Consider the following 20,909-nt stretch of genomic DNA (forward strand, 5'->3'; position numbering starts at 1 on the left):
CCCCCCATCGTTATCAAAGGTCGTTCAATAGGCTTTCTTTTAAGCGAGGTAGACAGCCACGAGGGAGAATTGGACTGTGTGGGGAAGTACTAGCTTAACTTATAGTACAATAATTGACTCGCCGGGGCAAGGCATGCAGTTCCTGCCCCGCATAATCCACTGGTACAGCCCCCACCCCCGGCCGGCCGAATTTAGATAAGTTAAGAACTCTCGCTAAAATCTCCCCTTCATCGAGCCAGGCACTAAGTATCTGGCGTCCCTTGGTCTGGCGAAACTTTGGGACGCACATCTGAAAGTTCGCTTCTGCATCTCTGCGCTGCTCTCTCTTAACTTGATTAGCTGCTGCTCATGTCTGCCCGTATCAGTCCAGCAATTGGTGAGGCATTCCCAATTGAGACGTCCCGATATGGATGGCGGTTTTAGTTTCCCTTGGCCGCATGCGTGTTACCTCGTGTTACCTTCGCCTGACAAAGGGAATACCCTCTGACCTCGCTCACCTAAGTCGTTGTGGTCGACCACATTTTGATATCATGTTTATGCGCGGAGGAGGACTGTGGCGGTAACACCCTTCAACCTTGCGTTGCGGGCACAAGGGCTCTTTGCCACCTGCGCGGCGAGCTATTTTGAAGGAGCTGTCTGGGGTTAACGTATCAAGCAAGGCGAAGCCGCCGTATTCTGCCTTGATGGTGACGTCGAGGCGCACCCTTTGAAAAAGACCATGCCTTGGGGACTCAGCCTAAGGCCACACCGTCCAAATTTTGAAGAGCTGAAAGGCACCAAGCCGAGTATGGAAAGACATTTGTCTATGTCCAGTCCAGCTTCGAGGACATATATGGGCCTGATTGCCGCTGCACGATCAGCGAGGCGCCGAGGCCATCACGGTTCATATTTGACAGTGACTTGCTTCATCCACAGCAGATTTCAGCAACTCTCCATCCCTGGGCAGCATGGTCTCAGCGCTTGCATTGCTGCTTATTGTGCCGCTGCTTGGCATCACGGCGGGCTCGCCTCTTTTTCACGCGCCTGACTTGCGGCCCTCGCGTCACATCGGTACGTTTAGCCGCATCCATAGTCCGACGGAACTTCGTCGACTTCGTGTGCCAGATTCCGGGAATAATCGGCGTCGACGAGGGGCGTCGCTCCTGGACATTAGGAACGATGGTCGACCCGCCGTCGAGGTGGCATTTGGGAGTCAGTCATTCTTCTTAGAGGTCGACACTGGCAGTGCCAACGTCTGGGTGGCGTCGTCGACGCTGACATGCGACCCTGTTGGCTCTTGTTACTTCGGATCGGGTGGCTTTGAGGCCGACAGTTCGACTCAGCCCCTCCTGGAGCAACATTTCAACGCCACCTACGAGTATGGCCAGTGGGCCAACGGGTACGTGATCGACGAGAGCCTTTCGTTTGCCGGCATCACAGTCCAGGGTCAGAAAGTTGGAATCGTGACCTCGGTAAGCCAAGATACAAGCTGCGTCGTCTCACCCTTCCCGTCTCTCCTGGCAGGTTGACTTGAGGCTCTAAGGCTTACTTTCTAACTTGACTCAAGGGGGGCGACATCGGCGACGGGACTACCTCTGGTATATTGGGCGTGGCCTTTGGGCCGTCGGCCATCTACTCTGGGTCGAATCCCAAATTCGATGGCGCGAACAATCGACTGCAGTACTCGGTTGTCATGAACACTATTTTCGACGTCCAGGGTTTAACATCCTCGTACTTCTCACTGGCACTGTCGCGCGACGCTTCTCAAACCGGGTTCGGCGGCTACCTGGCCATCGGCGGCGTACCGGACCACACCGACCCTCGTGTCAATGCGGCCACAACCTTCGCCAGCAGCCCGATCCTGATCGACCCGAACTTCGACGCCGCTGAGCCCTCGTTGTACACCGTCGACATTGGCGGAGTCTTCTGGTACGGCAATGATGACACCACCTCTGGCAGTGACACCGAAAATATAAAGTTCGTCATCGATTCGGGGGCGGCATTTTCCTACGTGACTCCCGACACGGCAGCTGCCATCAATGGATTGTTCGACCCTCCGGGCTCGATTGTTGACGGGTCCTGGGAGGTGGGATGCGGTGCCACGCCTCCGAGTGTCCAATACGTAATCGGCGGTCAGGCATTCAAGGTGAATCTGGCAGATATGATCCACCAGCAGTCCATCAACCAAGGGTGCCTGAGTGCCTTCCAGACCATGTCACCTGGAGGCTACCAGTCTCTCGGGGACAATCTGTTCCGCAATACTCTTATCGTTTTCGATTGGGGTGAGATGCAACTACATTTGGCAGCGCGGCCAGACTATGAATCATAGGGGTTCCCCGCTCAGTCTGATTAGCTGATGTTTCGGTGTATGAATGATGATGAGCTCGGATGCGTAACTGCCTAATCATAAACGTAGTAGGGACAAACCGAGATGGTAATTGGTCTCACAAAGGACTCGCTAGCTGCCAGCTCCCCTCCTATGTGCCTGTCAAGCGAGCCAGACTGGTGTCCGGCTGAACCAGAAGCAGAGCCCATGATACCAAATTTTCTGTTTCAAAACCTCGCACTGGTCGCCCCAGAAATCCAAGTGACTATCCTCACGATGTGAGCCACATGGCTCATCTAAGCTTTATGCAAGGAGTCTTTGCTTCCACGCTACCGCTGCAAACGCTGTTCCAGGCGCCGACCTAACTTAATTTGTACGTCTGCCGTACGTCAAGAGGTTGGCGAGTCAGGCAGGGCGCGCACGCACGCTAATTAGCTTCGAGCTGAACTGGACTGGACTGGACTGAGGCTGGTCTGTCAAAAATGCGGACAGATATGCAAGCTGCAGTGATGTTTTTGACCGGCAGATTCGAGAACCGAAGGATGTCTCAGAGAAGCGTTTCCCAAGGAATTTCAGAGGGCATCGTCAATTCCAGTGGGAACTCCTGATATCTTCCTCAAGCGCCTTGCGTCTTCGATGACGTTCGCACCCTAGAGACAATCAGTGGGTGGTGCGAATGCGCTCTAGGAAAAATTGGTCAGGCTGCCGCAGGCTGCTCCCTCCCTCTATGAAAGCGCATTCCCGCCGCCGAACTCTTTCGATCTCCAGGTTCGTATTCGTGGCAGCTGTTCCACCTTTGTGGCCTTTGCAATGGCTGTGATTGACTGATGTGGCGAGAAGTGACTGGAGATTCCACTTGCCAGTTTCACTGACTATGCACTCAGCCGCAAATGCTGGACCTAATATGGACATTTTCCCTGTGATCCTTCCTATGTAGGCTGCATTTGACGCTGGACTCGCTCATGACAACGGGCTCAGTCTCGAGACTAACGACATCCAGCCCAACATTAATTACGAGATCAGAACGTTCATGCCTCAAGACCTAGATAAGTCATCAGACCATGATCCGTACTAGCCTGCCCCCGTTCAATCACAGTCGTCTGACCCTCTGCTGCACCGGGAACAACGATAGGTAGGTGGAAAAAGCCAAGCAAGGCTGTGCTCGAACAGCTCTCAACATAAACCCTCCAGAGATCACTAATTGACACGGACTGTTCATCTCTCATGTGACTCCGTATCTCCATTACCACCAAAGTCGAGACTGCAGACGTCACACGACTCAGAAAGTACATCTTAAAATTATTGCCACCGTTGGGGCTCATAGCGCCTTACACAAGGAGTTTTCTCCGTTCCCGAAGGCCACATTTGCCAATGGCAGCGCTCATACCACAAGATCACCACTCACAACCAGTGTCTACGCCTTTGATACGACCGTTGTCGAATAATGACACCCAGAACAGCCGAGTGACCTCCGAACATCAGGCGAACTCGCTCTTTCACGAGCAACGAATTGCTAGGAAACCTGTCCCGATCGCGTATCAGTGGACTGACGGACCACCGCTTCGATCTGATGGAACTTCACAGCAGGCAGAAGAACCACCAGTGAGCAGAAACGTTCATTGGGTAACTCCTACAACAGCAGTGGGGCTTTTCCTGCTGGCAGTGGGCATGGCTTTCGGACATCACTTCTTCCTGAAGTCCCTGAACGACAAACCAGTCTCCAACCAGGCGTGGGTAAATCGATACTCACTTGCAATGGCTTTCGTGGTCAAGTTTTCGGTAACTGCGACCATCTCACTCGCATATGTACAAAGGCTCTGGTTTACACTGCACCGCACCGAGGACGCGGACGGCGTTACGATCAGGGCAATCGACGCCTTATTCAACGCTCAAGAATCATTCCTTAGCCTGTTCGTCGTGGACTTGTGGAGATCGGCCTTGCTCACCGCCTTGGTCGCGGTCGTCGTCTGGCTCATGCCCTTGATAGCTCTGGTCTCTCCAACGGCTCTGTCTGTGGGTCTACTGACACAGTCGTTCTCGATGTCGAAATGCGCCGTGCCGACGCTCGACATGACTGATCAGAACTGGCAAGACTATGGTACATCCCTGGCACTGTCTACGGTAACATACACAGGTGTCACCTACACCCCCTCCATGACTGCCCGAAGGATAGTGACAGCTACATACCAGGGTGGACAACAACTAGGCTGGACGTCACCATGCGGCTCAAATTGCACTTACAGTGTCAACTTTGTTGCACCAGCCCTGAGATGTACCCGCACACCGGACATTGACAGTCCCCAGGCCCCATGGACCATGTCGCAGCCTTCCTATGCAGATAATGCTTCGTACTGGTTTTCCGGATATGGCAGCGGGTACAACTACAGTTTTGCGAATGAACAGACCTTGTACGACCGTCTTTACTACGCTGGACTCAATGAAAACACCAATCAATTATGGGTCGGAGTCAGCAACGTTTTCGCGCAGCTTCTGTCGGAGAATGAGTCTGTTCAGCAAGCTCTTGACGTCCATGTTTATTTCTGCGATTTCATGAACAGTTCCTACACTTTACGAGTGACTTACAGAGATGGTCAACAGACCAATGATATCCTGAATGTCAGCCATATTAACAGCGTCGGCTTCTCGTCCTCCGCTTGGAACGGTCGAGGACCTACCGATGCCGGCCCCATTGGCCCAAACGGAGTTCAACAGAGCCTCACTCCAGCCGCCCTGGATACTGCAGCGATATACCAGATACTGATATCCACGATCAATGGTAGCATTTTTCGAGATCCAAGAGAGGTTCTCGTCGACCAGACAACCATTGCTTTGGTGCCGACTCTGATTAGTCAATACAACGGAAGCAGTCCATACGGCCAAGCTGAATTGGCAATCCCGCACCTGAAAATTGGTCCTCTCATCGAGGAGCTTTCTCACAATATCTCTATCTCGCTGCTTTCTGAGCCGCGCCTCCAGATCACCAATATTACCAATACTTCCTGCGCAACCACCTCCTCAAGCACGGTGTGGAAATACTCGCCTTTGCCGTTGATAGTAGCATATTCCTCAGGCATTGGACTCGCACTGCTCTGCCTAGCGATTGGCGCTCACGCAATGCTATCTAGTGGCTGCGCACGAGATAAGACCTTTTCGTCGATTGTGCGTACAACTAGGTCTTCTGAGCTGAATGTGATAAGCTCATACAAAGACGACGGAGCATTACCGCTTTCCAAAAAGGCTGAGACAGTAAGAATCCGGCTGTTGACTGAAGCTGGAGGCAGGGTAGCTTTTCGTCTGTGCAAGCCGGAAACCGATGGTCCGTAACTTAATCAAACACTGTGCGACCTTGCGAATAAAGGCTCTGATGGGGAAAGCTCACGATCTGCAAGGACTATGTACTTGAAATGTTGTGGCTCTGTCATCCGGAGGAGTCTCTTCACGCTGGATGCCAAATATACACGCCAAAGCGCGCCTCACGGTTTTTCAAAACGTCTACGATTTCTCTTTGTACCAGACTCATCTTTCAGTTTCCAGCCTTCCTGGTAACGACGGGCAAGCTGTGGCAAAGGTAGTCAAGTATGATGAGTTGCCACGTAGTTGCGCAGCTGCCTTGGAGGGACTTCGAGCGGTCACTTTGGATCCCAAGGACCGGATCTTCGTGACGGCCATGCAGGAAGGAGACGTACAGCGTATGGAAGCTGCCTATCAAAAAGCATTGAGGGCTTATCAGAGACGGAGGTTGAGCGGAAAGATCTGGCTCGGGTTGGAAAGTGTGCGGTTATGGACTAAGGAGGTCTCGCGCCCTTCTGCGTTTCAATCTTTTTGCAGCTCCGTTCTGGGTGGATTGGTGGTTCTTATCATATGACGCTGGTTGGCATGATCTCGGCAGGGAACTTGATATGTGGTCGAGTCCAAGAGACATTCCAAGTCCAGAACGTCTACTTGCGATCTGTTCATAGCAGTCGCCGTAAACATCTGAACTATGAATGATAGTGCGTTAGCTATCCATTGCCAAAAGTCAAGGCAGCTTGGATGCAAAATATGGTACATCGGAGTCTGGCCAGGGGGTTCAGCCTTGCGCAGGTCTCAGTCACGTGACTGTCATTTCCCGCCTCATTCAACGGCGCTCCGTCTGTCCACCCAACTTTGCACGGCCGCTGTCCCTGTTGAAATATCCCTGCCTATATCTTCAGTTGAGTATGTGGACCATATCAAGGTCTGTACGGGACGATGGGAAGGTGCCGATGTCTTGATGCGCAACATTGATGGACGAGAAGAAATGAATTGTCAAACTTGTTTTTCAGATCTTTCAAGCCCTTGCATTCCCCTACTTTCGTGCTCGGAAGAACCTGTCTTCCAAATCATGACTCATGATGTAATATCACCTCTTTATCAACCGGTTGGGCATTCTTCACCGGGGCATGACTGAAAGCTGGACTCGTCCACGCACAAAGCTCATCAAGGAAATCGAAAAATGGTCATGCCAGCCACAGCCTCCTCATTGGAGCAACATGGACTCAAGGACTTACTGCTGTTCCAGCGCAAGATCTGGTATAAATTTCCCCACAGCCGCCGCTGGCTCAGCCAAGCCAGCTAATTCTCGGGATAACGGTTCCACCAGGCTGTCTGTCGGGAGAGAGCTGAGGTCGGTGGCTGTCGATGTTCGAGTAAGCACCTTCAGCGTTTGTTTCATGCCCCGAGACTTTGCGATATCCACGGGTGAACGTCTGTCCTGTGCAATAGCTCTGGGATCAGCGCCTTTGCGCATCAGAATCTCCGCCAGGGTGGCAGCCTTAGCGTCCAGCTCCGAATCCACCTTCCGTTCCTGCTCCCAACATAGCGCCTCTTTCAGAACTTCCTCCATATCCAGCGCCTTAACATCCAGCTTGGAATCCAGGTTTCGTCCTTGTTGGTGACACAGCGCTCGGCCCATCACTTCCGCAACTTCAGCGGCCGTAACATCAAGCTCGGCATCCAGCTTCGGGCTCAGCTTCTGAGACTGCGACATTTCTAGACGGTCCTCCACTATATTTAGGCACCAACCCGGCCATGTGGGGCCCAGCCGTATCATCCGTATCGGAAACCGAGACACATCTGGATGATGTTGCTTTCCATCCACCTTCGTTCTCTGAATCAAATGAAGCAACCGTTCCAGCTGTTGACCCAGCTCCCAGTCGGCCTCGCCACAAACGTTGTGCAATGGAGTGTGGCCACGTGAGTCCATTTCATGGACCCTGAAATCTGGTCTCTGGATGAGGTGCGTCGCCGTGGAAAAAAGATGCTGAGCACAAAGAAATGACAAGATCGTGTCATGTCGAGCGCATGTAGGGAGCTTACGCTTCGGAACTGATGGATCTTCGACCTTCTTCCATTCGCGAACCAAGCCAGCCTTCCAAAGATCAGACCCGTCAAGGAGATATGAGGCCACAAACCCTAGTATATCGGCCTTACGCGCATAGGATGGCCAATCACAGGCGTAAGCTAGCAATGGCCATTTTCGCTTGTTGATGTGGAGGTGAGTGTCCGTCCGAGAATGACCCACTTTCTCCGAGCAGAGATAATGGAAGTACAATTTACTCAGTACGAAATGCCCCTGTCCGATCGCGTCGCGGTGGGTGTTGACACCGAACAGCAGAAAGCCTTTGTCAGCAAAGAACTCCTTGACGGTTTCATGAACTGGCTGGACTACCGACCCATCGAGGGAATTTTCTTCGTCGGAAGAGACCACTTCAAGGAGCCCCCGAGACAGATACAATAGTCTCAATCGTGTTCTGTGAAGTTCGTCATTGACCCAATAGTACTGGGCGCCAAAACTATATTTCGATGCTCGTCCGGTGCGATCAAAAGATATAGCTTCATGCAACTCCACTAGGTGCATGCGAAAAGGTGTGCAGATAACCAAGCGCCACATTTGCAGAGCCTCCTCTCTGTCTTTCATGTTGAGGTTCTTAAAGAGCTCCGCGAAAAGATCAGCCATCTTTGTAGGGATATCGTCAAGTCTGCGTTGCATCATTTCCCATGGTGAGCCTCTGTCCGCGTCCTCTCGCAACATCTGAAGAACAATGACGACCCATAGGAACACTCCTGATGCTTTCTGGATGACCGTCACGGCAATCTCCTGCAGAGACGTCTGGTAGGACGCATGGGTCCTTCGTAAGGTAGTTTGCACATATCTTTCAATGTCATCTTTGTTTCTTTGCTCGACTATCACTTCAGGACAGTCTGGCACAGATATGTTAGGATAGTGACGGCTTGAGAAGCAAACATTGAGATTGGACCCATGGGCAAAGGCTGAAGAACTAAGTTCTCGGAAAAAATCAACCACTCTTCGAGCTTCTGGCTCATCGCATTCATCTAGAGCGTCGATGTAGATCTCGATCCGCTGCTCTATCGACTGATGAGAAAGGCAGTCCGCCAGGAAACCCTCCAGCTCAGCCTGGTGCCAGGCTACTGTCTGAGCTGTAGACGCTCTCTTCTCCACATACATCTTCAGGATCTTAGCTTGGGCTCGCCAATCATTGTCTACAATCTGCAACACCAAAGAGAGGAAGAGACCAAGAGCTGAGTATTCAAGTTCACCTCCCCGCGCGTTGAAGAAGTATGACATAAGGAGTTTGTCCTCTGCCTCTGCGTCGACCGATGTCCGCCGGAGAGCTTCTTTCATCAGGGTTGATTTTCCACTACCTGGCTTTCCCTTAATCCAGAGTAGACCTTGATGAGAGTCAGCGTCTCTGCGGTGGTACCAATTGAGGTAAGTTTTGTCCGCGAATAGCCAATTGCAGGTGTCTTTCATTGGTGAATGTATGCTGAGTTGTCTCAATGCCATATCCGCATATTTCAGGGACGACAAGCAGGCTAAAATACATATCAGCAGATTAAAAAAGGCTTAAGGGTGTATTCTTGCCGTGCAGATCTGCCTGTGAGGCGTCTGTGCCTTGCTGCACTACCGCTCGCGTGGTTGCCGAGATCTCTTCGACCAGGTTCTTGAGTTCCCCTCTGAGCTGGTTGTAGCGAGGGTCGTCGGCTCCATAGAATCGGCACATGTTCATGTGATTGGCTTCAATAGTCTCGGCACGTTCTCTAGGATCACCGAGCGAGGACGATTGCTTCGGCACAACCTGAGAGTTCGGAATCAGACAACCATTCGATTGTCGTGTGTTGACTGACCTTTTCATTTAGCAGTCCCACGTTGACGCCCGTCAGAGGCAGTGCTTCCTGGAACGTTTTGACGTTGAAGTCGTACAATCTCCATAATGCAATGAAAGACTCTCTTCCGAGTTCCAGCTCGGGGCTGTGAAGTCCAAGGGCGCGTAATATGGCTGGATTGGTGTCCATGCGTAATATTGTGCTCGCAATCCTGCGGATCACATCACCGACAGTCGCGAAAGAGGCACTGCCACCATGAGGTGTTCCTAGAAACACGATTCCAGAGGTGGACTCCACTATACCGTGAATCGCGGGCTCCGTCGCGTCCTGCGAACGGCGAAGGGCTTCCTTCACAATGATACCTCCAAGCGAGTGAGCAACGAAGATGAGTCTTCGGTCCTTGTCCTTCGTATGCTCTCTCTGGAGTGTAAATAGCAGATTTTTGGCATGCGCGAAGATATCATCTTGGTTTGCTGCACTATGGCGATTTGTAATCATTGTATTGTATCCCCATGTCAGGATTCTTGCGTCGGGACAGTCATATGGCAAGAGGTCCCGAGGCCAGAAAACAGTCGCTGTAGGCTCTTTAGGAAAGGGGAGTGCGGTTGCATCCTGCCTGGATGATCTCGGCTGTTCATTGCCGCGGCCTAGTGGCTTGCACATCAATTTCTTCCAAAATGTCTTTTGAGAGTCCAATTGCGCAGGAGGTGGCGGAGAAGGACAGGACCAGGTCCTTTGAGGATGACCCTGCAGCCCATGCACGAATACGATACTGCCATAAGTCAGCGTTTGTGCGATGGTGACGTGGTCAACATGCTCAGCGACTGGTGCTACACCCACTGGTTCGTAGACAATAGATAATCCGATATCAGAAATTGGTCTCGATCCCATAATTGCGAGGCGAATTCCGGTTTACTGTGATAGTCAAGGTCTATCGCAAACAAAGCGGCCGATCGCTATATCCCGGCGAAGGATGAGACAGGAAACTCTTGAGGTTGACAGCAGAGCTCAGAAGAGACAAAGCCACCAGCCAAGGCAGACTTCCGCCAGGTGAGACGTCGATTGGTTCCAGGCGCCATCGAGGCATCTTGCAGGATTGGTCAACTGACGACGAGTCGGTTGGTAGACTGACCTAGGCGTTTTTAGCCCAACCCCCCTAATCAACAAGGCTGGAGTGTGCCAGACAGGGACCCTATCTGCAGACAAAAGTGAGGGGCAAGGTTCCTTCACATCCCGAAGTTACCATGATGAGGCTGCAACGTCGAATTCATCAAGAGGTAACAACCTTTGACCGAACATGGGCAGCAGTGATGATAAAAGTTCCTACCTTCATCGAGCCTCACCTACCGCCCTTGCGGTGCTTCTTCATCTCTTAGGAAGGATTCTCCAGCTTGACGGCAGTCTCACAGTAGAAAATGAATTCACGACTTCCACCAGCGACGCGGCGGGAACATATTACATACCTCCAGCTCACATGCTGGGGACGTAAACTCATCGAGTACATTAAACTGGCGGCACCAGATGAATCACCTCCCAGAAGCACGTCATGACAGAACCGAAACTTTGCCATTCCGACTCAGGGGCTCACGAAACGGCAAATGATCGGAATGAGGGGTCCCCAAAGCAGATCTCAACGAAATTTCACAGTCCAGGTCGCGGCCATTGCCGTTGAACATCATCGATCGACAGTTGAACACGTTAGAGAACAAAGAAAAACTACCACTATACCACGCAGTATATCACGCACTATCACGCAGGACACCACGAAGAGTTATGAGTATGGAGTAGAATCAACTTTTCATTTGCCTATTGTATGGGGCTCTCTGTCACTCCTAGCAACAAGTCTGGCTTTTGTTCGCTCTCATGAATGTACTTGAAAGTACTATGCTTCTGCGTCTCTCCATGTTTTGCAATTCTGCCAACTGCAGTCTCATCGATTCGCACTTCTAGTTTGCACCAGCATCGACGATGGTAGGCTTGAACTGCAGCTTGACCTGACCAGTGCCGGAACCAGTCTTCTCGAGATCCTGGACGATTCTCAGGCTCTCTTGGTCGGCAACCTCACCGAAGACGACGTGCTTGCCGTCCAACCAGGAGGTGACGACGGTGGTGATGAAGAATTGGGAGCCGTTGCTGGACACGAGAAATGTTAGTATATAACTTCCAATCGGGCCAGACGTGGCTGCACTTACGTGTTTGGTCCGGCGTTGGCCATGGACAAAAGACCAGGCTTGGTGTGCTGAAGCTTGAAGTTCTCATCCGCGAACTTCTCGCCGTAGATGGACTTGCCGCCAGTGCCCTGTATTTGTATCAGTATATGACGCCCACATCTCTTTGAACTTGTTTTCTGAACTCACGTTGCCCCGGGTGAAGTCGCCACCTTGCAACATGAACTGAGGGATGATTCGGTGGAACTTGCTACCCTTGTAGCCGAAGCCCTTCTCGCCAGTGCAGAGAGCACGGAAGTTCTCAGCAGTCTTTGGGACTACATCGTCGAAGAGGTTGAAGTTGATACGGCCACGCTTAGCTAGAAATGAGAAGTCAAAATGTCAGCCAATGGTCGAGAAGCAGTGTAGAGAAAGCGAGCTGGCCGCTGGATAGATGCACAAGCATGCCCGGAGCTCTGAGGTGAGCCTTGACATGGAGAAGAATGGAGGGCAATGAAACAAGGGGTGAGTGAACTTACGAGGAGGAACGTTGCCGCCGGATCGTTCAGCATCAGATCGAGCTCTGTCGAGAGCAGCGTCGGTGTACTCGACGTCGAAGTAGGCCTTGATGGTCATGCTTGCGGGTGAAGAAGAGAAGGATCTGACGGATGAAGGAACAGTTGGAAGTCGATGAGTGATTGGAAGAGTGGAAGAAGAGAGTCGTGGGGTGAAGGTGTGAAATTTAGAATAATTGAGACAGCGGCGGGGCAGTGCCATAGTTGACCAAGTTTGTGATGCTGAATGAGGGGTTAAAAACCGTAGTTATTAGGGCGGCGGGCGGCGGGCAACGGTAACAATGCACCGAGTGATGTGATGCACGTGATTTGATGTGGTAAAGGGCGAAAGAGAGAAATAGAGCTAGGTACTGATGGCATCACCTGTCAGCTTCACTCCATCACGTCTTCAAGATTCCCATTGATCCGACTCCTTCCGAAGCTGGACCATAGAAGAAACTTACCAGCTAGCAAATATAGCAGAGCAATGCTGGGTTGCAAGAGCTCAAGAACGACGCCTTTTTCAATGATGCCAGGGGGCGCAGGTGTAATCGCTTAGTCTAAATATGCACCACGCAACGATGTCGTAAGGGATGCCTGAGAAATCGTGTGGCCGGAACCCGAAAGAAACCCAAGATGGAAAATGATATAATCTTACAAACGAATACTGTAATGTACAATGATGCAGGAGAAGAACTTTCTGGTTGGAGAATGTCTTGATAATGGAGCTGTAAGAGAAAAAAAGCTCGACAGCCTGTCATGTCAATCGAGATGCCAAGCTGTCACGTGCATCCAGAGAAAAAGGGGCTTCAAGGGCTTCCATCAAGGGGTGGCACATCAACAGTAGGTATCTAACCAATATTGATACATTATCATACATCGATACTCATGCCCATAAACATCGTAGCACTTTCGTCTTCCAGCCGTACAAACTCCCGTATTGTGGTGAGTTGCTATCAGCTAAAATCTTCGGCCTCACCATGTCCCGCTTCAATGGCCATGACTCTTGACACGAGTTCCTTTGTCTCTCGTGCAACCTGGAACGCCAGGGGAGGTAGCTTCTGCATGAACTCTTTGCTCTCAGGTCGCCCCTCATAGGCTGTCGAATTCGTACTTGCCTGCGAAAGCTGCTCCCCGCAGTCCTGTAAGATCGAGATAATCGGCCCTAACCTCTCAGTCAAAATTGATTGGTATGATGACGGCTCATTCCTTGTTCGTTCCACCGATGATACGACGTTTTCGATCGTGGCGGCAATGGCGGAGATATGGTCGCGGACCACAGGCATATCTTCATCGTTGCGGATGGCATCGACGAAGAGAGTAATGGATTGGACCAATACATCGGTTCGATCCTCGAGGTACATCTAGACCGGGGTTAGCTCAAAAATCACACACTCGAGCGACAGATCATACCTTAAGATCCTCAAGGTCCGCCTCCTCTTGGCTGGTGCCATACGTAGACTGAATACCAAGTCCCGCACCGTTCACATAGCCGGAGCCATTCTTTTGGGCCGCTTGCATAGAAACATTTCTAGTATCGGGCGGAGTACTCAGAGCGCTGTAGATGCTTTCGACGGCACTTCTTCTTCGAAGGCTTTCGGCAATGTTGAAGTATCCATTGCTCTGCATTGGTTCGAGTGTGCCGTCGTCATTGTCTTCCAGCTCACCAGGAGGGGTGGGACGAATTTTCGCGGTATGCAGAAGATCGACTACTGCCGCCGTCAAATGCGAAGCCGCTGCATCCACAAGACTGACAGGGGAAAGCCCATTTGCGGAAGCGAAATTCTTGGATGCCGTGATGAGGTTGTTGGCTGTAGCCGACACCTTGCTTTTGAGCTTGGTCCTTCGCTTCGCGACCTCGTCAGACTTGTCCGCAGTCGCATCCGCGTCAATGTCTGAAGTGATGGCCCGCACAGCCAATACCACTGTCTTCATATGGTCAAGTACAGCAGCAGGACTGTCAGACCTGGCGATACGGAGCAGCTCATCAATGGAGATCTGGAATTTGGTAACGTGGACGTCTTTGACCAAGCCTGCTTGATCCTGGAGAGCAGCCGCGTGCCGACTGGCATCTGGACGAGCGATGCTGAGTCCTAGTGAGCTGGCTCGAACGCTGCGGAGCGCGGTTTTGGTCTTGACATATCGAGCCTTCCACTCTTTGACCTCTTCCTCGAGTTTGTGAACATCTGCTTGTAGCTTCTGCTCACGGTCCAGATTGCCTCCTGATTCGGCCATGGCTCTCATCTCCTGCAAGAAGGTCTGAGCTTGCTGGCGAACTTCGTCAGTCAGCTCTTGTTGTTGCGCCAGGCGACCCTGTAGATTCTCGTGATTTTGGTCGAGTTGCAGGTATTTGGTTTTCCAAAGGACGTCTTCTCCGCTGTTATGTGGCTGCTCCACCTTCAACCTTTCGATTTCATCCTTCAAGGATTTGTTTAGGTCTTCTGCCGCTTGAAGCTTCTTTTCCAGTTCTCGAGTCGTGGCTTTCCACTGATCAGAGTGAGCCGTCAAATCACCAATCTCGGCATCTTTTGATTCCAAACTCAGCTCCAACTGAGAGAGCCTGTCTTCCATTTCTGTCAGGGCTGGCTGATTGCTTTTGTATTTGGAGCTGACCCCGCTTTGCGAAGTGGCTGATGTATCTCGATCACTTCGTGGACTGGCAAGAGAACTCTCTAGGCCAAACGCATCGCTGGAACGATCATACTTGGAATCCATGGCTTGACTATCGTCCTCGTCCTCTACCATCATACTCTTATTGGGCATAATGGTGTTGCTTTGAAACTGTTTAGCCATTGGGCGACCGTAGTCACTGGGCGGAGGGTTGTCAAATTGTGGAATATTCGTGACAGATTCATTTCGTTGAGAATAGCCAGGACCGGAACCGAAAGTTTGAGCGCGTGGTGGAGGACCAAAGCCGTTGGAGCCGTCTCGAGAGGAGAAACTGCCTGTCGGGCCTCTCGAATGTGATCGGTCACTTTCCCTCCGTGGTCCATCACCGCGCGCAAACTGGGGAAATCTTCTCTCCAGTTCGCAGAAGACATCGGTTGACAGATCTTTGAAGCGCGGAGCTTGGAGCGACGACAGCTTCTGTCTGGCTTGGTTGCGCTTCTCATGGAAGTCGGGACGTGGTTGTAAGAATGGAGGAACGTTTTGTTGCCGTGGTGGCCGTCCTGGTAAGGGCGCCGCGGCTTGTCTTCTTTGTAATTCGTCAAAGACGTCGGTGCTTAATTCGTGAAATTGGACTGGGGAGAGACGCAAGAGCTTGTCACGAGCCTTGTTAGGGCGAGGTGGAACTTGCGTGCCTCCTTTCAGATATCCTTTCAGTATGGTATAATGTTGGAATAATTGCGCCTCCATTCTCTTGTATCTCCTACTTTGCTCGTCCGAGATGGTCCCATCACTCGACCGGGAGGCGGCAACCGAGCCGGCTCTCGACGAGCCTCGAGAGCCAGACTCCGAGGTTTGTCGTTGCCCGAAAGGGTCGAGGGGGCCTGGGCCATAGGACATGCTTCCATTGGCTTGAGGCCGAGGAAAAGGTGGTGTTTTGAGGGGATAGTCGTCGCCGGAGGACTTGTATGGTGCGAAAGGGCCATCATTGCGCGGGAGTTGGTTGTATGTGTTCACGCCCGACCACTCACTCCCTGTAGACACGGGAGATAATTCCGACCCTCGTGAGGGAGGCGGCATTGTTGCTTGCATTACTTCACTGGGTCATCCGCAAGGGTTTGTTGAGCATTGACGATGATCTGGTATCTAGGAGTCTTCTCGAGCGACCAGGTGAAGCGAGGAAGACTTTGGAGCTTTTCGGTGTAGGGTTTGCAGGTGAAGCAGAATGTGTCAGAGGATATGCAGCCGAATCAGGGCGTGGACGACCGGGTTGGCCAATGTCGCAGCCGTGACTGCGATTGCAGCGCCAGAAAAGGAGAGTAGGTCTGCAATTATAGGCCGATGGGATGAGATACGGTCGGCACTTTGCACCAGACAACCAAAAACGAGTGTGGCAGCGAAGGAATGCTGGAGTAGGAAGAGGAAAAACAGTTGCGGTGTGGCGTGGTGTGGAAGGTGAGTGTCCAGTGTCCAATGTCCAGTGTCTGCAGGCGCAAGCGGCAGGGGTCAATTAAAAAAGTGTAAGGCACTCGACTCCGTACTTTGGAAACGTCAAGCCTGAACGACAGTCCAAGTACGAGTCACCCTTTGTCCACCTAACTTATTCCATTCCTCATCAATCCCATTCTCTCAACATTCATCTCAGCTATAGACGCATATGCACACCTCGGCCTCAACCACAATGCTGGGTCTCTTCAATTTGCACGAGCAACAACAACATTATGCGAGATCAGCAATTGAACATTCCAGGCTTTTCACACCTCCACGCCCATAAAACCTTTTTACCCCTTAACTAAATCTCACGCTAGGGATCTGACATTCCTGTCCCGAGGAGATGGGCCTTTTACTTCAGCCTTCTCGCCCCAGGGCGTCAATACGGTGCACCGATTGGTCTCGGTCGCGGTCATCGACGCCAACCCATCAACACGCGAACCACTCCACGCCGGCCACATATCGATACGAATTGTAGAGTTGGACCTCACTCAAGCGCGAGAATGAGCTAGAGAGGTAGGCTACACGTGTGAAAAGGGCGCAATGCAACATATTGTTGGTCATACTGTGCGCAAGACTTGCCCTGCCCATCTCCCCTCCAGCAGATGTGTAGGGTTCCTTCCACAACTTTGCGTCCAGCTGCTTTGTAGAAACCGTGGCATTGTCACCTAGCGAGCACCAGGCGGTTGCTTGTCACTGCTCACACAGATTATGAAGGTCATGATAATAAGGTCGTACTTGATTGACATTAATTGTCTTCGTATTGCTTGGGCACTGTCTTTTCGTGAGACATGTATCGCACACTGTGCCCGGCCCAGGAGAATTGCCTCACTGTGGATTACCATACCAGGTGTTACCATCCATCTATGCTCCTACAAAGTTTGAACGCCACGCGAACAGCCCGTATATACAATAAGGTTCATGTGTACACTGTCGGTACGCTTTTCATTTCCCATTCGTCATCTTCAGTGACGAAGGGACGTTAGACCCATTCTGAGCCTTAAGGAAAGGTTCAACTGCAGCAGACACAGGCGTAGAAGTCCGCGTTGGGGCTGCACTCCGGTTATGCGCCATGTGCGCCTTGACCAAGTGACCAGCTGCAAGAGCACTGCACAAGCTAAGCTCACCAGCGAGCACAGCTGCTGCAATAATCCTAGCTAACTGTCGAGCATTGTCGCCAGGATTGGTGGGATGAGCTCCTCGCACACCAAGCAGATCAAGCATCGACGACTGCGCTTCGAGGATGGTCCCACCACCAATAGTGCCAACCTCCAGGGAGGGCATCGACACACTGATTTGTAGGTTTCCGTTGTTACTAAATCATGTTAGTCATCTCCCTCACAGAATCAAGATGCATCACTTACTTCTTCATGAGCGTGATGCAATTGGCGCTCTCAACCACCTGAGCCGGATCTTGACCCATGGCTAAGAACATAGCAGCGACAATATTCGCAGCATGGGCGTTGAATCCACCAATACTGCCTGCCATAGCACTACCGACCAGATTCTTCGAGATGTTGAGCTCTACGAGAGCATTCACATCACTCTTGAGCACGTTCCGAACCACGTCACCAGGGATAATGGCCTCAGCAACGACTGCTTTACCTCGTCCATCGATCCAATTGATGGCCGACGCTTTTTTGTCAATGCAGTAATTGCCAGAGAGTGATATGATGGCCATATCATCAAAGCCACATTCGGTTGACATGACATTGAGGGCCTTTTCAACGCCTTTGGAGATCATGTTCATGCCCATGGCGTCTCCAGTGGTTGTCTTGAATCGGACATAGAGGTTGGTGCCAGCTATCGCCGACTTCATAGATTGCAATCGGGCGAAGCGACTGGTGGAGTTGAAAGCCTCTCGCATTCTCTTCTGACCTTCTTCCGAATCTAACCATATCTTAGCCTCTCCGGCTCTGGTTACGGTCGGGAAGCTCATGCATGGTCCTCTTGTCATTCCGTCGGCAGTGAGGATGGTAGTAGCACCGCCACCAGAATTGATGGCCTTACAACCACGGCTTGTGCTAGCGACTAGTACACCCTCAGTCGTGGCCATAGGAAGAAAGTAGCTTCGACCATCAATGACCAGGGGACCAGCAACCCCAAGAGGCAGAGGTAGATACCCAATGACATTCTCACAGCAGGCGCCGTGGACAAGCTCATAGTTGTAGTCTCTGTAGGGGGCTTTGGAGGCTTCCAATGCAGCTGAAAACTGTTTGGTAGCTGGCGTCCTCGACACGACACCTCTTCGTACCTTGACTGCTCGGACGAATGAATCCAGCCGAGTCATGACTTCTAGGTTTTCTAGGGTCTTTTCAATGGCGTAACCCGGGATCTTGCCTTTCAAAGAGAGCTCTATCAACTCTTCGTCTGTAAGGAATGCAGCTTTCTTTTCTTTCAGCATTTGCTCGGCCTCAGCTGATGATCGATCTGATGTGGCTGATAAGTCGAGGTTGAGCGGCTTGGGTTTTGGTGCCGCAGATAATTCCAGCCGTGGAGCCTTCGTACCCTCTGGTGAACTCGTCGACGACTGTGGCTCTTTCATACTCCAGCGCGCCGCATTGAACAAATATCCGTTCAGGATCAGACTGAGCGTCAGGACAATGAGGAACCATTTACTTAAAACAGGATCCTCGAGACTCTTCAAGACTCCTCCAATGACACGACCGCCTACAACGTTCAAGAACTGGTCTGTATATTCTTGATCAAAGAAGCCGAGGTCGTCTTGAACGTCATGTTGAAGCGATGGACAGTCGAACTCATATTTGATAGGTGGTAGAACAGTAACGAAGGTGTCAAGTTTCCTGCTCTTTGCCATCACATATATCGCATCCAAGCCATTCTCTGCAACCTTGAAAGGATCGATAGGCGCGGGTGTCAAAACGCTTGGTATAGAAGCTCCCGGAGCCTTGATGTTGCTCATGGTGCGAAAAGGCACCGTGCAAAGGTTCACAACATTGATGATAATGAAGCCGGTGACCATCCAGATCTTGAACTTGGGCACGCTATTGGCCTTGATCTTCTGGCCGAAAATGTTAAATCCGGTGTGATCCGCCGAACCACTCGGCCAGTCGTTGCCAGTGGCCACGTTTTCGGCGACCTTGTGGCTGATGCCATCCTCTTCCAGCGCTCTGCGCAATGCGACATGACGCTTAATGCGATTGATTTCTAGCTTGATGCAGAGAATGGTGGCGTAAAAGGTAAAGAGCAGAGCACAGTCATAGAAAAGGATCCATGCCGCCAGGAAACAGAACTGTCGCAGACCACCTTGGATGCCCGAAGCTGCACCAAGAACAAGGATGGCAATCTCAATTGCGTAATCCCGAACAATTTCGAATCCGGTCTCTTTGACCGCGATCTGGATGGCGTCCTGAATGGAGTTTGGTGCATTTGGAGCAACTACTGGTCCAGTAGCGCTCCCGTTGGCGGACCCATTCTCCGTTGGTCGTCGCTTGGTATCGTAAGATGCAGAAAGCACAGCTTTTGTGAGAATGATGGACTTTTCGAACCCAATGGTGACAACTAGAAATGGCAAGCCTTCCGAAAGCAGGACCATGTTGATAGGAACTCCAAGCTTGGTGGTCGTCACCAATCCGAACAAAAATGCAAACAGGCTAGAAAACAAGACCGAGACAGCCAACCAGGCGTTGGAACCGAGGCGCTTCATAGAAAGAAATAGCGAGATAAAAGTCAGATGCATGGACAAGTAGCCAAGAGCCATGATGACAATGTCCAGAGTCTCGGCATGCTTGATCAGGTCCACGAAGGAGGTCCAGCCCTCTTTGAACCACGTCGCATATGTTCCTCGCGAGCCATTGGCACCTATTCGTGCCGCTTTCATGATCCAGAGAGCGGAGTCATCATCTGTCGAGGGTGTATGTCGTGCTGGGAGCTCTTGCACAGACCGCAGAAAATCTGGGAGTTCGGAAAATGCAGCATAGAATGCGAGTGAGGTGTCGTGCGAGATGGATGAGAGGACGTTTGAGGTAGTCGGGATGTTGTTGGCTGTGACATTGGAAGGCACGTGAACAGAGTCTACCTCGGGAGCCAGCTGTGTCGAGGAAGAATCAGGGAAAACGAAGGTCGTAAGAGCGTAGTGGTTGGGACCCTAACATGAAGTGTCAGACGTTATACTCAAGTCGAAGCTTCTTGAACAACTCACCAGCGACACTATAGGGACGCTAAAATCCTCGGAGAACTGCCACTTCCAAGCGGTGTTCTGAGACAGTTCCAGCGTTCTACTCCCTTTCAGGAGTGCCTCAACGTCTACCCGACCATTGTGTTGTAAAGACTTGACCCCACTGTCAAACAGGCTCTCTTGTAATAGGCCAACATAGGAGGTACTGGCGAGAAGAGCAATGGCAACGATGGTATGAATAGGATGTCCGCAGGCAACGTGGCAAACTGCCAGTAGATTCGAGGTGACTGTGCGATTCAGCCAGCTGTCGCTCTGGCCCAGGGAGCGGAGTTGTTTAGGAAGGAGGTGTGAGCCTCTCATTTTGGAGGTGGAGAATAGGACGGTCGCAGAGAATCGTGTGTAGGACAGGAAGCACAGGTGGTTGCTGCTACCTTGCCATGCTCGAGACCCGAGATAGTGGCTCCTGGTTCCAAGTTGTCAGTCGCGTGCACAGCGCGAGGGGTGAAGAAGTTGTACCAAGA

General features: G+C 51.6%; 6 protein-coding genes across 6 annotated transcripts; 2 read left to right on the forward strand and 4 right to left on the reverse strand.

Annotated features, from left to right (window-relative positions):
* Positions 1 to 947: 947 nt before the first annotated feature.
* EDD37DRAFT_675374 (aspartic peptidase domain-containing protein) lies at positions 948 to 2,637 on the forward strand (the record flags this gene model as incomplete). Its single annotated transcript, XM_062819538.1, has 2 exons — positions 948 to 1,451; positions 1,547 to 2,637. The coding sequence occupies 2 exons, from the start codon at positions 948 to 950 to the stop codon at positions 2,306 to 2,308; spliced, it is 1,266 nt and encodes a 421-aa protein (XP_062665481.1). The 3' UTR covers positions 2,309 to 2,637.
* Positions 2,638 to 3,538: 901 nt separating this feature from the next.
* Positions 3,539 to 5,958, forward strand: EDD37DRAFT_200320 (uncharacterized protein). Its single transcript, XM_062810163.1, has one exon. The coding sequence runs from the start codon at positions 3,677 to 3,679 to the stop codon at positions 5,627 to 5,629; it is 1,953 nt and encodes a 650-aa protein (XP_062665482.1). The 5' UTR covers positions 3,539 to 3,676; the 3' UTR covers positions 5,630 to 5,958.
* Positions 5,959 to 6,782: 824 nt separating this feature from the next.
* EDD37DRAFT_200318 (uncharacterized protein) lies at positions 6,783 to 10,214 on the reverse strand. The gene is made up of 3 exons (XM_062810162.1): positions 9,473 to 10,214; positions 9,210 to 9,423; positions 6,783 to 9,160 (listed from the first exon to the last, which is right to left on the reverse strand). The coding sequence occupies exons 1-3, from the start codon at positions 10,112 to 10,114 to the stop codon at positions 6,831 to 6,833; spliced, it is 3,186 nt and encodes a 1,061-aa protein (XP_062665483.1). The 5' UTR covers positions 10,115 to 10,214; the 3' UTR covers positions 6,783 to 6,830.
* Positions 10,215 to 11,397: 1,183 nt separating this feature from the next.
* Positions 11,398 to 12,375, reverse strand: EDD37DRAFT_570882 (peptidylprolyl isomerase; the record flags this gene model as incomplete). Its single annotated transcript, XM_062814305.1, has 4 exons — positions 11,398 to 11,584; positions 11,644 to 11,750; positions 11,809 to 11,978; positions 12,138 to 12,375. The coding sequence occupies 4 exons, from the start codon at positions 12,373 to 12,375 to the stop codon at positions 11,398 to 11,400; spliced, it is 702 nt and encodes a 233-aa protein (XP_062665484.1).
* A 268-nt stretch (positions 12,376 to 12,643) lies between these two features.
* On the reverse strand, positions 12,644 to 15,851 carry EDD37DRAFT_675410 (uncharacterized protein; the record flags this gene model as incomplete). Its single annotated transcript, XM_062819539.1, has 2 exons — positions 12,644 to 13,516; positions 13,566 to 15,851. The coding sequence occupies 2 exons, from the start codon at positions 15,849 to 15,851 to the stop codon at positions 13,109 to 13,111; spliced, it is 2,694 nt and encodes an 897-aa protein (XP_062665485.1). The 3' UTR covers positions 12,644 to 13,108.
* A 1,344-nt stretch (positions 15,852 to 17,195) lies between these two features.
* EDD37DRAFT_654496 (3-hydroxy-3-methylglutaryl-CoA reductase) lies at positions 17,196 to 20,748 on the reverse strand (the record flags this gene model as incomplete). The annotated part of the gene is made up of 3 exons (XM_062818688.1): positions 17,196 to 17,565; positions 17,615 to 20,358; positions 20,413 to 20,748. The coding sequence occupies 3 exons, from the start codon at positions 20,746 to 20,748 to the stop codon at positions 17,196 to 17,198; spliced, it is 3,450 nt and encodes a 1,149-aa protein (XP_062665486.1).
* Positions 20,749 to 20,909: the final 161 nt, after the last annotated feature.

Source organism: Exophiala viscosa (assembly GCF_022695815.1).
Source record: "Exophiala viscosa unplaced genomic scaffold EDD37scaffold_16, whole genome shotgun sequence".
NCBI classification, from domain to species: Eukaryota; Fungi; Ascomycota; class Eurotiomycetes; order Chaetothyriales; family Herpotrichiellaceae; genus Exophiala; species Exophiala viscosa.